The 17,852-nt window shown below is 37.5% G+C and overlaps 1 protein-coding gene across 27 annotated transcripts in view; it reads right to left on the minus strand.

The window, feature by feature from the left end:
• Positions 1-17,852, minus strand: part of LOC131684033 (tropomyosin-2) — a 155,935-nt gene that overhangs the window by 114,524 nt on the left and 23,559 nt on the right. For 13 of the 27 annotated variants that reach the window (XM_058966522.1, XM_058966518.1, XM_058966519.1 and 10 more), the window contains exon 1: positions 912-2,291. The exons of 11 other annotated variants lie outside the window; for them this stretch is intronic. In XM_058966522.1, coding sequence (XP_058822505.1) covers positions 912-2,276 — 1,365 coding nt within the window. In that variant the 5' untranslated portion in view covers positions 2,277-2,291. Of the gene's footprint in view, positions 1-911; positions 2,424-17,852 lie in introns of those variants that run through there. 3 more of the 27 variants (XM_058966508.1, XM_058966514.1, XM_058966507.1) reach the window with 3 other exon arrangements.

The following is a 17,852-nucleotide window of genomic DNA, read 5'->3' on the forward strand; positions in this document are numbered from 1 at the left end:
ATGGAATAATGTTAGCGCCTGACGTTTCAGTTGCTTACAAAAATGAAGTTTTCCACGATCAAATTGGCAGTTTAATGTTTGTGTTTAATGCTGTTTTTGCTTTACCCCCAGATTGAGTCAGGTTCCTACCAAGATAATAAATTTTGACAGCAGTTTGGATTAGAACCTGACGCATGTCGCAAGAAAAACGTTACACCGAAGAACATGGTAATTAAAGAATCACTAGTAAAATAACTTTTTGATAGGAAACACTATCTACGATTACTCAGCACTGGCCGAGTGGCTTTGACATTAAGATTAAATAACCTTCATGAATGAGTACCGCCACCCCAACTCTCACAGTACTAGACCAACCCAGACTGTACTCGCGGTCACATAAGCCGATCCGTCCGCCTGGCCTGCTTCGCGCTGTGTGTCAGATGTGGTGATTGGTGAGATCAGGCGGGCACTAACACAATCACGCGAATCGCGGTTGTGTTTTTCTTTGCTTCTGGGTTGATCGCGCAGTTCAGCGCACACCGATTTTCGCTGTTTTCTTTTTACGGGTAATTTATGTGGGTTGAAAAATGTACCGTTCTGCCGCAATCTGCGTTCGCGAAGAACATTTTTTGGAAAATTTTCTACTGCTAAAAATAACACATGCTAGACTGTAGCTCACACATACTCGCTCTTTCTCTCTAGCTATAGCTCTCAAGCAGAATTTCCACACGAATTTGTTTCTTTCTTGCTTAGTAGTACGCCATACTATCCTAAACTAAATTTGCTCGTTCATATCGAATAAAACTCAAACCAAATGCGGCGCCCGAAGAGAAAGGTTTTCCGCGCATTCGGAATAAATTTTACACCCAAATCACCGCACTTCCTCTTCGGTCGGTCATATTCGATATGAACTCACAAGCGCTTGTAATTACCCGTTTCAGCTGTGTCTTCATGATGTTATGCAGCTCGTTCCGGATTATGTTGAACTTCATCATCGTGTCCGAGCTGAAGATGGACCGCCCGAACGCCAGCCCTGGATAGTCTGCGCATCGTTTCTGCCTCCGGTGTTCCCGCTCGGCGATAACCTCAGTCCGCTCGCTGGTACATCGTAGTTTAGCCCATTCCGCCGCATCCGGATCGATGTCATCCGCCAGGCCGCTATCGCCGCCATCGCTGGGTGCTCCATCTCCGGATGCTCGCTGCACCTTCTGCCCGTCAGCCGCCCCCGCCGATCGAACTTTCTTTCTCTGCTTACCACTGCTACTGCTGGTGCCATCGGCGTTTTTGGAAGATTTTTTGCTACTGCTACTGGATTTTTTCCGACTAACGCTTGCGCTGCTGGAATCATCCGAGGACGGACTTTTTTTGCTTCGTTTCAGCTTTTTAGTGATTTGTTTGACTAGCTCCTGACCGCTGGTCACTTCGTCCAGCTTAATTACCAGTGGTTCCCCGCTTGCTGCACTGCCTCCACCGTCATCATCTTCGTCATCGTCTATCACTATTACATTACTAGCGGTGCTATTGCTTATGTCGCTACTAATTAGACTATTGCTTTGTTGTTGTTGATTAATCAACTCATCACTTGGCTCTGTCAGCCTTTCATCAACCTCCACTATGCTCTCAATTGGATCTTGAAACAGTTCCACTTCCGCATTGAGATCCTGGCCTAGATTGCTGCTATTGTTATTTACAAGATCATCATCGTTGCAGCTGACAGTGCATTCGTCAGTATCAGCATCGATTACCATTGGTGTTTGTTTGTACTCCTCCACACGGTTGACATTCCGTTGCGGATTAGCATTTTCATCGCTACAGATGATTATGTCTGTGTTTACCGTACCAATCAGCAGTGACGACGATGACGAGCTGCTGCTAATACTACCTCCACTGCCCGTAACAACTAGTGGCACTCCTCCGCCGTTGTCAAAGGCACCTCGTAAAGCTGCTATCACTTCCTCCGCTGGTACGGCCGATTTACGGCTGCCCCCGAATCGGGGATGATGCTGGTGACCTCGTTTCCTTCCCGTGCCACCACCAGACGGAACGGGATTATTTTCGCACATTTCACCAGAAGCACCACCATCGGCCAAACTTGCCGAACTTTGCGATCGTACTTGTTCTTGTTTTTTACTGGCTGCTGTCACTGACACTGCGCTACGTCTGCCAGTTTCTGGTTTCGCTGCTCGGTGGCGCTCCGTTTTCGCCTCCGTATTCGCCCATATTGCCTGCTCTACGCCACAGTTGATCAGTGCCAGGGACGCTCTCTCGCGGCTAGCACTTATACTACGATTCGACATGGCCGCTGCACGATTTCGTGCATGCCGTGTCTTTCGGGTTCTTTTTCCACCATTTCCGCCGGAAATGCGATTTTGACTACTAAAACAACTTGATCCACGCTTCCGGTTTCCATAAGATATCACTCCGATCATTCTAAATTAACGCTTCGAACTACTAGCGGAACCAGTTTTTTTATTGTACTTTACGCCAATACACACTATTCAGAGTTTTAAATTACAATTAAACTATCAGTCGGCACTTTTCTTTCGCTACGCTGCAGGGAAGCAGCACGATATGCGGTTTTCACTGCATCCCGTCTCTTCCAACAATGTGCCGGATAGTGTACTTATGTCATGAATGAAACTCCGCCACGATCTCGGCCATGGGACCATCAACCGGCATTCTTACTGTTCTTCTTTGTGACCCTCGTCGACGAATTTCTTTCGTTCGTGAATCGCTTCCTCCCCCGCATCCGGCACGAGTCGTGATACAGTCACCGTCAGCGAACCGATAATACCAATAAACAGTTTTATATAATTAGACGATGATTGGTTCCAAAGCTAACCTATAGTTTCTTGAGAGGAAAAAGTCCATTCATGGTTGACGGGTGAATGTTTCATGAACATCTTCGGTCGCATGCCAGCTGCCGTTTGTGTCACTGTGAAAACCAAGCTCTAATCCCATCCCAAGTCATCGGCGCGGATTGAACGCGCATGAGCCGATCTCCGTGGCAAAAGATGACGCCATATTTAATACTGAAACGTAAGCATCCTAAAAATAAATTTTCCCAACGTCTGTTACGAAAAATATGCTTCTTGCCACTAATCGCACAATTGTTTCTCTGAAATTGTACCGTTGTTACCAAGACATTAATCGAGCATGATTCACTATGCAACGTTGTTGTCATAATTCGAACGTCAGTCAAATAGTCCCCACGAATTATGCAACAAAACATCCTAAACTGACGGTTAGGTATTGAGTTCAGGTGAAATTCTTTCGACTGCACTCGTTCGGCGAGTGCAAATTCCGCCGCAATGGTGCTAAAATTAAACCCTACCACGCATCAGCAAAGCGTGCGCGATCGTTTGGGGTCGCCATTTTGCATTTTTCACCTATTCGCTTCAAGACGACTTCAATTTAGAAACGGCAAAGTCCGATTTTTTGCTTTGAATGAAACTCGCATTTAGCCCAAGGACAAAATTCTGCTTCTACTTGGTAGCTGCTTACTCGTGTCTGGGGGTTATTGTTGAAAAAAAACTAGACCGGAAGTAGGTGTTGCTGGCGTATGGCGCGTGAAAAATCTCCGCGTTTTAACTCTGAATCATGCCTTCTTTGTCTCACTTCCTTCCACTCTGTTACTTTCAGGTTCTACATTTTATATTTTAAATTGCTTATCCCAGACAGTCTAAAAGTTAGAATTATGAAAATTGAGAGAAATTTTAGTTCCCTGATTTTTTTATAATAATACCGGAAACATATTAGTTAAATCGACAATTTCCGATATTGTGTTTTGAGACTTATTTAGACATTCAGTGAACGTGAACCTGCAATCGACTCGCGCGCAAATATTAGTTAAAATTACTCTAGTGTCACCGCATACAGTGTAAATAAGCAATGTTGGAAGAAATAAGTTTACGTTTATGTCTAAAATATGTATTTGTATTTCTCCCTAATAGAGGAATATGTAGGTAAATACTATTTTTTCTCCACGAAAAAGAAAATTGTTGAAAACCATATTTGGGCGCAAAACTTATAGCTAAACTAGTTACGGAATTTACGTTTCGTTTTCATCTCAACAGAATCCGACACTAACTTAGTCACAGGACTAAGCTAGAGCCGTAAATTAGTGTCGGATTTTGATGAGTCGAAACGCAGATTCCATAACTGTTTAGTTGTAGATTTTGTGCCTTTCAGCCGGAAATATGATTTTAAACAATTTTCCTTAATGGACAAAAAATAGTGTTGCCTTAATTTTTCTCTATTAGGACATCACGCAGGACTAGGACTTTGCTTGGAAACACAAACAGTGTTTATTTTTGGAGCTAACCTCAATCCGGCGCTAGTTTAGTCCTGTCAATAACTTAGAGTCGAATTCTGATGAGACCACGTATATGGCACCCCTATCCCATTTGTATTGAACTGACATAAGTCAACATCTCAGGGGGCACACAAATTGTGGGCCCCACTGACAGTTCAAATTGTTCTGCTTGTTTTGCTCTAAGCTCGATTTTCACTAGTCAGATACCGTACGGCATGACTCAATTTTTTTGATATTTGTTAAAAAGCGAGAATATTGTATAGCTAGTTGAAGAAATGTGTGGTGTTGGACATGTCGGTGAATAACAAAAAATTTACAACATAGTGCACCAACAAATTAAACGAATTCGACTATCACAAAATTGTGTCGAATGAAATTGATTTTGTTTATTGTGGATCGACCCTAGCACGACGTTTTAGATGTTGGCATAGAAATCATGGCGGCGTAGCAGATACCTGGATGAGACGAATTCGATGCGCAAATTCCATAACTAGTTTGTATTTGTATGTTTACGCGATGTATGCATGGCTCTGTTACGAAACTATTACTCTTGAAGAAAACTGTAAATGGGTGTTATTTTCATTTGCATAAACCTGAAAAAAACATTTTTGCAGCATGAAATTTCAACATGCCAATTTAAACAATGTCAAAAATATGTTTTAGACACACTGAATGTGATCGAATATATTTTAGTTACAGACTCGTTTATATTGTTGTATATTAAATATAATTAATATAAACACAGTTTGAACAGTTGTCAGGTAGTTTTAAAGAATGCATGGAGGAGTGGCGTCCAAAATAAATTGGAAAAAAAATTAAGACATATTTTGGACACTATTCTATACTATTAGGTAAAGCTTTATAAAGGAACTTTTTCAAACACGTAAAATACATAATCCAAAGACAGAGAAAAACATAAGATCATTGGGAAATTGTACATACATTTAACTTCGATTTGGAAAGATATCGTCTGTAGGTACCGATGCCTATGAGGAAGTATGAATTGTTTTCGATGACAATTTTTAAAATAATGAATTCTGAATAATTCGAAAAAATTAGACATGCACTACCGAAGTGGAGATTAACACAAATAACCCGAATAATATAATTGATTTTATTAACTCAATCGAATTTGAAGGAACTTGGCCACCAGAAGAGGCAAATATTCAAAATGGGTTCAAAATGTGTAGAGGTCCAAATCAGTTTGGTTGACAAAACTAATCCAAAATGATAGAATACTCATCCGCAAAAAAACTTTTTAAATACAAATTTATTTATATTCCTCAATGTTTTAGTGTATTTCACAGTGAAATATGTTTTTATTGGACGTTTTTTCTTATTCGCCACAAGTATAAACGTGACGATAAACATAATCTGTAGGAAGTGGTGAATATAAATGTCATTGGTGTTCACGATAAAACGTTCGCCTCCGAATGCCAGACAACAGCGCATAAAGCTTTATGACAGCTGATTTACAACCACAGATGCAAAGTACGGTCAGAGGAGTTTGGTTAGTTTTCCCCACGAAATATCTAACCTCAGCCGCATTGTGCATTGCAAAATGTTTTGTTTTCCTCACGAAACAATTCGGCATAGTTTCTTTTTTTACGGGAATAGCAAGGTTTATACAGACTCGTTTCATTCGGACAAAGCGTAAACTGTAAACTACCACAGGCCGATGTGACATAGTTGTTCGCGGCTATACTGTTCACGACATCGTCCCCTGCGAACATAAGGTCCATTTACACTCTCGGCGAAAATGAACACAACAATTGATGAAAAAGGAACTAAGCGACAGTACCTTAAAATACTTCCCGGATAGAATTTTACAATAGCATTTACCCTACAAACAATCATAAAACAATAAATATTATAGTTATTACTGTTTCACCATTGTTCGATGCCAAGTTCTCACATTAGATTTACAATAAAATTTCATGTAACAATAAATTTCACTATTCAGCAAAAAACTGATACAGTGCATTTACATTAAATTTTACTGTTTTCGAGAAAAAAATGCATGGAGAAAAATTGGTTTTTTTAATGTTAAGATATATAACCACCCACCTTTTTCACTGTAAAAGTCTAATTTACATTGAAATTTACTGTAAAAACGTTAAAATTTATTGTTTTTGTATTGTAGCATAACACTAAAACTTACTGTAAATTATTGTAAAATTACTGTACTGTCACAGTGAAAATCATGGTTTTGTTACTGTACATTTCTATTCGGGTTAGCAAATCCATGCACAATTATGCGATATAATTGAATCAATGCGATATTGCGCACTTCCCACCAACCTGGACTTCGCACTTTCAAAGTGCGAGTGATCAAACTGCTACTGAAAACTGCGAGCTGTCAAAACACATGTATTTCAAGTGATAGAGATGGTACTTTCATAGACAGACCAGTCGAACTAACCAGTCTATGAGAAGAATTTAATAGAAGAATAGTAAGTGCGCAGTGCTGTTAGAATCCAGTTTTTAGTGCCACAAACAATAATATTCATTTTAAATATTCCACAGTGAAATATGTTCGCGTGTTTTTTGAAAAGGGCCAATAAGCATGCTGTCAAAATTCACTTTGAGAGGAAATTCTGGACAAACCATTAATCGCCGATTATAAATCACAGGAACAAACGAAAGAGAAACCTTTTTTCTTTCATAAAATGTTAATATCCATTCTCGGCGAGTTACGGTTTGTCCGAAACTTTCTCTCAAAGTGAATTTTGACAGCATGCTTATTGGCCCTTTTCAAAAAACACGCGAGACTTGTTCACTGAGAGTGTAAACGTGACGATAGATGGAATCGATGCGGAGTGGTGAATATAAATGTCATCGCTGTTCACGGTGAACGCTCGCCTCCGATTACCAGATTGTATTCTGACGAACTGTAAACTCCCAGTTGAGCGTGAAATCGTTGTTCGCGGCCGAAACTGTTCACGACATCGCCACCGTGAACAATGGAAGGTAGTCAAAACATGTTCACTAGACTGGTTCAATTTTTGACTTTTAGCTCCACCAGGCTTTTCTGATTCCTTTCATGGGCCTTAGTAATTGTGCAAATTTTAGTACCGATTGGTTGTGTCTACGGACACTCCAAAAATTTCCAAGGTTATATGGAAGTTTGTATGGAAAATCGGTTAACATTGAAAATAAATTCTTAAAAAATTACCTCATCATTCAATTAATCAGAACATTATATATTTCTAAAGGTATTCTTCTACTGAACACATTCGGGGAACATTGCAGGTTTATAAAAATTCGTTGAGAAAAGTTTTTAACAAAAGAAGCAGTATGACTTCAAAACAAGTGGATTTTATTAGTAACCATAGCAACCCTGTTTGAATAGCTACATCGTTATACCAGTATAAACTAGACTTGCCACCCACCGCTCGCGTATGGCAGATACAGCTATTCAAACAGGGTTGCTATGATTAATAATAAAATCCACTTTTTTTTAAAGTCATGCTGCTTCTTTAGTTAATAACTTTTCACAGCGAATTTTCATAGACTTTTAAAGTTCCACAAATGTGTTCAGTAGAAGATTACCGTTAGAAACATGTAGTGTTCTGATTAATTCATTGATAGGGTGATTTTTTAAGATTTTTTTCAATGTTAACCGATTTTTCATACAAACTTCCATATAAACTTTGAAGTTTTTGGAGGGACAGACAATCGGTACCAAAATTTACACAATTACTAAGGACCATGAAAGGAACCAGAAAAGCCTGGTGGAGTTAAAAGTCAAAAATTGAACCAGTTCACGTTCATTTTGACGGAGAGTCTAAATAGTGCTTTAGATCGCGAATAACAGACTTGAATTTATTTATTATATTTTTCTAATATTTTGGTGCTATAAAGTAATAATATTTTGTGTAAGCGTGTACCATTTCTCATCACAAATTTGAATATCATTTGATTTGTTAGAATCACAGCAAATCAAAAGTGAAATAACTGCTACTGATCGTTCGCAGCGGTAGGACCCGTTTCCTGCCTTCCAATAAACGAACGAAGCGAACAAGGCACAAACAGCGAAACAAAGACGGACTGTGATATAAAAGTATAAAGACACAAAGTACGATCGATCGACCACCGCCGGCGGTGACTGAACTAGACTGTCGTGAATTTTATTTGGCGCACTTTATCACAGATAATACATGTACAACGGCGGGGGCATATGCACAGATTGCGCTCTGCCGCAACATACTCCCCCACCAAAACGAATGTTTTTTTTGTCAACAGCTGTATGATTGGTTTAACACTCGGAATACCAAGGGGGTAAAAAGTTACGCGGACTACCAAGGGGGTCTAAAAAAATGGGAACGCTTACTTTAACCGGTCATATCTCAGCCGTTACATAATCGATTTCAAATCTGTCTTCACCAATAGAAAGATATGTCTTTTGTGAATACGTCAAATAAAAAAAAATAGAAGAATAGAGTTGTCTACCGTAAGTTACAGTAAAAAGAGTATAACAAAGTCAGTGAGAAAAAAAATGGGAACGCTTCTTTAACTTGCCATATCTTAGCTGTTTGCTCACCAATTTTAATTCTTTCTTCACCATTGGATAGGTAATTTTTTTATAAAAACAGTGAACAAAGAATAATGGAAAACAAATTTGTATATCTGAAGTAATTGTAAAAACAGTAATTGAGATTCAGTACAGACGAAATGAGTTTTTCTGTTCAAACAATCGTATCACGACCATTTGTCAACCAATTTCAATTTTTATTACACCAATGCAATCTTTAGAGCTTCTAGACTTGTAATATATGCAATAAATAGTATATTTTCAAAAATTACTATACTTTTTCGAGTTTTTAGGAGATAGGATTTTTACAATGTAGGTGGCATACGGCATTGAAATTCTTTGCGACTTGTTAGTTTTACGGTTTGAAAATTACCTGGTTATTCAATAGTTCTACATAATATACATGGATATTATTATATCAAAATGTTTGCACAAACGTGGAGAAACACAATATTGTATGTAAGCTACTAAATAATAGAGTGTGTTAGGACGATTCAGTAAATACGAAGAAGTTCAGAATTTTAAAATATTCGTCATATAACTTCAAATTTGAAGCGATGACCTATACATTTTAATACACCAGTCGATTGTAATTGATGGCGGCTACAATTTCTGAAAAAAAAACACATTTTTATATTTTCTCAAAAAATAGCCAAAAGTACGTAGAAGTACAGAAATTTCATTTAGTGGGTAAATAACGTCGAATTCTAAGGGATGATTTATACTTTTTTATACACCAATCGATTGTAATTGATTTCGGCTACAATTGTTGCAAGATAAACTTTTTATATTTTCTTTAAAAACAACGACAAAAATACGTAGAAGTACAGAAATTTCGTTTGATTGGCAAATAACTGCAAATTAAAAGGGATGACCTACACTATTTATACACCAATCTATTGTAATTGATGGCGACTACAATTTCTGAAAGAACAATTGTTTATATTTTCTCAAAAATTAGCCAAAAATACGTAGAAGTACGGAAATTCGCAGTTATGTGCCAATCAGACGAAATTTCTGTACTTCTACGTATTTTTGTCGTTTTTTGGGAAAATATGAAAAGTTTATCTTGCAACAATTGTAGCTGAAATCAATTACAATCGATTGGTATATATAAAAGTGTAGGCCATCATTTTGAATTTGACCTTATTTGCCAACTACATCAAATTTCCGTACTTCTACGTATTTTGTCTATTTTTTGAGAAAATATAAAAATGTGTTCTTTCAAAAATTGTAGCCGCCATCAATTACAATCGATTGGTGTATAAAAAAGTATAAATCATCCCTTAGAATTCGACGTTATTTACCCACTAAATGAAATTTCTGTACTTGTACTTATTTTTGGCTATTTTTTGAGAAAATATAAAAATTTGTTCTTTCAGAAATTGTAGCCAAAATCAATTACAAACGATTGGTGTATAAATTGCATAGATGATAGATTTGAATACTTGAAGTTATTTGTCAACTAAATGAAATTACTGTAATTCTACGTACTTTTGTCTATTTTTGAGAAAATATAAAAATTGTTCTTCCAGAAATTGTAACCAAAATCAATTATAATCGATTGGTATATAAAAAGGTATAGGCCATCGCTTTGAATTCGACGTTATTTGCGAACTAAATGAAATTTCTGTACTTCTACGTACTTTTGGCTATTTTTTGAGAAAATATAAAAATGTCTTTTTTCAGAAATTGTAGCCGCTATCAATTACAATCGATTGGTGTATTAAAATGTATAGGTCATCGCTTCAAATTTGAAGTTATATGACGAATATTTTAAAATTCTGAACTTCTTCGTATTTACTGAATCGTCCTAACACACTCTATTATTAAGTAACTTACATACAATATTGTGTTTCTCCACGTTTGTGCAAACATTTTGATATAATAATATCCATGTATAATATGTAGAACTATTGAGTAAACAGGTGATTTTCAAACCGTAAAACTAACAAGTCGCAAAGAATTTCAATGCCGTATGCCACGTACATTGTAAAAATCTTATCTCCTAAAAACTCGAAAAAGTATTGTAATTTTTGAAAATCTACTATTTATTGCATATATTACAAGTCTAGAAGCTCTAAGGATTGCATTGGTGTAAGGAAAATTGAAATTGGCTGACAAATGGTCGTGATACGATTGTTTGAACAGAAAAACTCATTTCGTCTGCACTGACTCTCAATAACTTTTTTTACAATTACTTCAGATATACAAATTTGCTTTCCATCATTCTTTGTTCACTGTTTTTATAAAAGATTTACCTATCCAATGGTGAAGAAAGAATTAAAATTGGTGAGCAAACAGCTAAGATATGGCAAGTCAAAGAAGCGTTCCCATTTTTTTCTCACTGACTTTGTTATTCTCTTTTTACTGTAACTTACGGTAGACAACTCTATTCTTCTATTTTTTTAATTCAACGTGTTCACAAAAGATACACCTTTCTATTGGTGAAGACAGATTTAAAATCGATTATGTAACGGCTGAGATATGACCGGTTAAAGTAAGCGTTCCCATTTTTTTTACCCCCTTGGTATTCCGAGTGTTAATAAAGTCAAATGACGGGCACTGAGAACTTTTGAAATGAACTTCGACATGTTTGCTTCATTATAGTAACTTTGGACGGTGGTATTCCATTGTGTTGACATGATGGCGTTCAGCGATTTACTTCGGCGGAGCACTTGCTTTTGATGACTGCATTTGGGGACGTTGCGATCGGTGCAACTGGAAGTTGATCCCGCTGGAGTAATGCATTCCACTAAGCGGCTGCAAGTACGCCCACACCGGCTTAGCTCCGCAGGGGGATGATATTGCTAAGCGGCTGCATACTTGCCCACACCGGCATAGCTGAAGTGACGCGAAATAGAATCGTAACCAATTGTCTTCACATAAATTCCAAATTTGAATAATCGGTCGGCAGGTTGTTGTGGCACGGTGGTATCCTGGTCACGGCACCATATGATCGTTCGCAGCGGTAGGACCCGTTTCCTGCCTTCCAATAAACGAACGAAGCGAACAAGGCACAAACAGCGAAACAAAGACGGACTGTGATATAAAAGTATAAAGACACAAAGTACGATCGATCGACCACCGCCGGCGGTGACTGAACTAGACTGTCGTGAATTTTATTTGGCGCACTTTATCACAGATAATACATGTACAACGGCGGGGGCATATGCACAGATTGCGCTCTGCCGCAACAGCTACCTTTGGCTATTTTGTGGTGCTGTTGAGTGACGTTTTACAAAATGACATTTCCTTCAGTTTCGGACCATTTATTTGGGCAATTTTAAAATTTACTGTTTTTTGAAGTAGAATGCTTCTAACGTTTCAATATGGGGACCCCGTCACAAAAATTTCTGCTGAGGTAATTGTCCAGTTTTGAAATCTTCATTAACTTTTGAATAGGGCTAATAAGATTTGTAAACAAATTTGTTTTGCTGATATCTCTCAATTTGCTATAATTTCAAAGCGAAAAACATTTGAAATTGTTACTACGAAGGGTAAAGATGTGGATTAATGAGTATTTTTCACCAAATTTCACTCAGCAGCGGAATAATGAGCGAAACAAGTTTGTTTACAAAAATCTCTTTAGCCCTTTTGAAGAATTAATATTGAAATTCGAATAATTTCTATTGTACTGACCGAAATCACTATATTTTGCACTATCTCAACGGTAATATGTGCACTAGAGTGACAGAAAAAAAAATGACCCCTATCGGCCCACACCTGAGTCGATTCCTAGTCCCACAAGGAGTACTTGTTCCGAATTTGAAGCGAATCGGACAAGTCTAGCTACCGGACCAAAGTGCCTGAAGCTTGTATGAGATTTTTCAACAATTTACATGGAGAAAACCCACTAACTCGCATTTTTGCCGCTAGATGGCACTGTATGCATCGTATTATCACTGTAAGTGAAAATAAGATAGAAAATTTAATTGTCTACAACTTTGTCGAAGACTGATAGTCAATCCGGCTTTTTTAAAAAGTTATTAAACTTTTAACGAAAAGATGTCTTAGTCAGTTTTCTATGGGGCCTAGTTGTGCTTGGTTGTGTATCAGTACTCGATTCCCACGAATTAAACAGTTTTGTGAAATAACCGTTAGATTTAGCTCAATAGTATGTTCTGAAGAGTTGTAGTAAATAATACGAGTCATGTTTTGGTTAGAAAATTTTAGCTCCGCATTGTACCGCATAGAGGGCGCCAATACTAACTTTTCAACGGAAAGAGATAGATATTAGGTGTCTTCTACAAAGTTGTAGAGCAGACATTTTTCAATAATTCTTTCGAACATTTCGATATTCTCTCTTCTATGAAAAGTTAGTGTTGACGCCCTCTATTCGGTCACAGCTGGAACTAAATGTTTTCAATCAAAACATGACTCGTATATTTTACTACAATTCTTCTGAACATACTAATGAGCTAAATCTAACGGTTATTTCACAAAAATGTATAATTCGTGGGAATCGAGTACTAATACACAACCAAGCACAACTAGGCCCCATATAAAACCGACTCAGACATCACTTCGTTAAAAGTTTAATAACTTCTTTTAACAAAGCCGGATTGACAAGCAGTCTTCGACAAAGTTGTAGATAATTAAATTATTTATCTTATTTTTACTTACAGTGATAATACGATGCATACAGTGCCATCTAGCGGCAAAAATGCGAGTTAATGGATTTTCTCCATGTAAATTGTCGAAAAATCCCATACAAACTTCAGGAGCGTTGGTCCGGTAGCTAGACTTGTCCGATTTGCTTCAAATTTGGTGCAAGTACTCCTGGTGGCACTAGTAATCGAATCAGGGGTGGGCCGATTGAGTTTTCAAAAATTCGTTATTTTTCTGGGTAGTCTAATGTGCACGTATATTGTATTTAATTCCGTAAAATGTACGACTACAATAAAAAGCGAAATGCTTTTTGTGAAAGTAGAAATTATCTGCGCCATGATTGGGCCGTGCTATTCCACTGGCGTGCGACACATATTTCAGGATTGTTAATCACGCCCCATATCATAACTACGTTCGATGGCTCATATATGAAAAATAACATGTTTGTAAATACTTCAGTCCGTATTCTGTTGTATTACTGGTCGGATCTGCTCGTTGTCAGTACACTAGCTTGAATCCAAAATTTTTATATCGGCTCTTTTAAGGGCCATAAAAACAGTACATGGAGAATTGGATAGGTTCCCCTTCCATCCAATTTCGAGTTACTAAAATGTTTTGTTTTCAACAACAAATTCTATGTCGTACATATTCTAAACTTTAAAAAATCTACCAACATAAGTCTTAATTTGCGGTGGACTGTTCCAATCAATGTGCCCTCTGCCTTTAGGAAGAGTGTGTGAAAGAGGGAAGGGGCGAGGGAAGGGAGAAACGTTCAACGGGCCTGCATTTCATTACATAGTAGCCGAGAATGAAAGTTTCGGCGGTCGTTTTTAGGCTAACTTGACAAACGAGTAAAAAAGCAAGCGGATTTTTTTACGTGTACAATAATGGGCAATAACAGCCAATTCCGAAATAATTTGCCGTTTTCCGCCTTGGTAATCAAACAAGCGGTTAAGAAAAATATGTAGTTGTTTCTCAAAATAATTTGCTTTTTTTAGCCATAACAAATTAGCTATTATAAGACTGAGCAATTAAAAAGTAAAAAAGTACATATACGTCAGAGACATAACCTAAGTGAAGTAGAATACAATTTAGACTGGTAATACGAATGCTATAATTTTTACTACCTACTGAAAGGCTGTAATGAAACCATTAATTCCGGTATTTCTAATGGACCGAAATATCGGTACACGTACATCGGAATCTTAAATATTCAAACATATTGAAGCATATAGATTCTCATATGCGAACCCTGAATAGGGCAGAAAATTCGATGTAAGTGTACCGTTATCTCGAAACATCGAAACATTAGAAATACCGAAATAACCTTACATGTAAATAGATAGTAAAAACTGCAGCACTTCACTTCGGTTATGTCTCTGACATTACTCATGAAACTTTCTATTTTTTTAATAGATAAGAACTGTAAGAAGTGGAACTTTTATTTAAAGCCGTAGGCCTCAATGTAGAGCAAGAAGGTGAAGAAGAAAGTATGGGAAAAATGTAAAATAGGGTCCTATGAGCAAGCTTAAAGGTTCTCGGCATCTTCTACCGCAGGGCTCCGGATGTTTTGGCATTTTTATCAAATACGAATCATCTAAGTCTGCGGTATGTCCGGATAGTTCAAAGTAACTTAGTCATGTGTGCTATCTTCTTCGACCTCGTGCTCTATCGTTACTACTATGGCTGTAAACAAATCCTTCATATCTTCCAGGCTTTTGGTAATTTAATGACGTTAAAACTTATAGAAAAGAGAAAAAAGTAGGATCTAATAAAAAACCTATTTGACAGTTGGCAACTGGGTCAAAATACTAATTTTAACAAAAAATGCATTTTAAAGTAATAAACAATTATTTTCATAAGTCTCAATTTTTGTAATAAGATATAACGCGTCGATAATAAACTTCAATGATTTTACATGAAACACGCTTTTAAACAAACACCTTTGGACAATAAATGAAAAAAAAACTAGCATTGATACAATAATATGGTATGGTACCGTACTGTATGCGTGATATTGTTTGTATCATCATACTAATAAGATTTACCAAAATCGATTTGCTTAGCTTGACAGTTACATCACGACGAAGCGACAGCGTTTTCGTGGTTTGTCGCAAAAACACATTCCAATTGCCGTAGAAGTGTCCCAATGGTTTTAGACCGAAACAAGAAGGGTAACTACCCGTGAAGGTGTTCACGGGTCGTTCGAAGTCAGCTAGGATTCCGAGAGTTTGCCGCTGCCATTAAAAGGACGATTCGGGTTAATGCTTTGCGTTTCAAGACAAAAATGCGAAGGAACATCAGACCAGCGACTTTATGACATTTATGACAAAGTACATTGCGAGGCGATGCTGTTGGCATAGAAAAAACGCACATTACAACAAACCGCATTCAGGAATGAGGAGGTACGAGTCAAGCTCTGTAAGAGGATTTTGAACTTCCTGAAACGAAAAAATCTGGCGATCCTGTTTTACAGACAAGAGCATGTTTATCGTGGATCCTGTGTCAAATTACAGAACCGACCGATATAGAGGATTTCTTTCGTTAAAAGACGTTGCCAACGAGAACAAAATGTATAACGCTTGCATTGGAAAGAGGGACAAAGTCCGCCAATTTTTCATGCGCTTTTATTGCCACCTGGTGGTAAAAAAATATAAATAGGCTATAGATAAATATAAGTAAGCTATAGACAGAAAAAATGGACAGCTCTATCCGTTCGTTTAAAGCAGCCATGGTGAAAGCAGTTAAGCAACTACGTTCGATAGTTTGTAATTACCGCCGGCTCCACCCCTGGAACGAACAAGTCCATCATCATTGAATACTTTACGCTGACGTCACAAATGAACTCGAGTGAACTTTTTGACAGTTCGCTTGTACTGTTTACATGGACTTAGAAAAAGTCTTTTCGATTTGCTTCGAGCGAATCTAGTCGTCCTAAATTTTTCTAAGTTTATCTAAACAGTACTAGTGAACTGTCAAGGATAATTTTCCTCCGATAAAAAAACTAAGATTTTAGTATATTTTATTTATTAGGTTTTACTAAGTGCAATTTTACAAAAACTGTTGATAAACGCGTGTTGATTGCACCAATTTCAGTATGTTGGTACCGATGTGAAGTGAAGAGGTAGAAAAGTGCTTACTGCGGATAATTCAGCCTGAGATATCAAAATAAATTGGAATTGGTGGTGTAGTTCGTGCTCTTGGCTTCATATTGCGACCACAGTATGGAGCTCGAAATCGGGAAACAAGGAATTGCAAAACTTTGAAGTTTGTGACTGTGCCACAAAGAGCAATCATATTTCACCCTGAGTGCAAGATTTCTCTTTACTATAAAATAGACCATGGCGAATACCGGGTGAGAGACTTCCAGTTATTACCTCATTGTTTCACTCAAACACGGGTTATTCTACAGTTGTCACGCATAACGTATCTTTTGCGCTTAGTACTTTGCCATTTTCCGCATATAGTTCCTGAGAACGTGAAGCAAATGGATGATAACGTCAGATTATTGTCAGTGCATCTTTTTCTTTGATATGAATTATACTAACTTTCACTCTCATATTATTCAAAATTGCTACTTAAATTCAAGGGCCAATAATAAATTTTAATTCAGCGATATAATGTAGGTTATTTATGTAATTTGTTTTTGAATGTATCCATTTCACTATTTATATTACTACTAATTAACCGATTTCGCCAATTTTCTCTATTGTTTCAGAAAGCGAGTAAGGGCGCTATAACCCTGGCTCATTAGCCAGGGCAGGGCTAAATACTTCTGTCTCATCCCAGGAACCTAGGACCAAAGGAGTGACATTAACCCTCTTAGCAAGTCACTCCCAACGATTTATCAAACCCCCATCAAATTGAAACGGTTGTGTACGGTTGTTCACGTTTCTTCCTTATTCAAGGTTCAAAATAATCCGTTGATTAAATTATTCATTGAATGAATAATTTGATTGCCGTATAATTTTGAATCATCTTTATTTTGTACGCTGCATAGTTGGCCTGGCCGCTTTAATGCTTGTATCATATTCAATATGTGCCACAAACATTAATAATGACAAGAAAAATTGTGGACGAACGTCTGCATTTTTCCAGAATCCCTACATGTATTGGCTGTGTATGTGAATACTAGACTAGACTAGACAGTACTAGTGAACTGTCAAGCAAAGTGAGGTTAACTATGTCAGTAAAGAACCTAATGGGGCAATTTGTGTCGGCAGGATACATCCGAGCACCCATATACAAGGTCCTGGTTTTCCTGGAGAAAGGTGAAAGCATCGAGCCGCGACACAAAATACATCTCTCACACGAAGTTTGCAAAGAAGGTCCTCGTGTGGCTGACAATCAGTTACATTCAGGTTTTTTTTACGCGGGGGACACAGGTCGCGTAAATGAAAACCGCGTAAATTT

The sequence above is a fragment of the Topomyia yanbarensis genome, chromosome 2 (genome assembly GCF_030247195.1).
Source record: "Topomyia yanbarensis strain Yona2022 chromosome 2, ASM3024719v1, whole genome shotgun sequence".
NCBI lineage: Eukaryota > Metazoa > Arthropoda > Insecta > Diptera > Culicidae > Topomyia > Topomyia yanbarensis.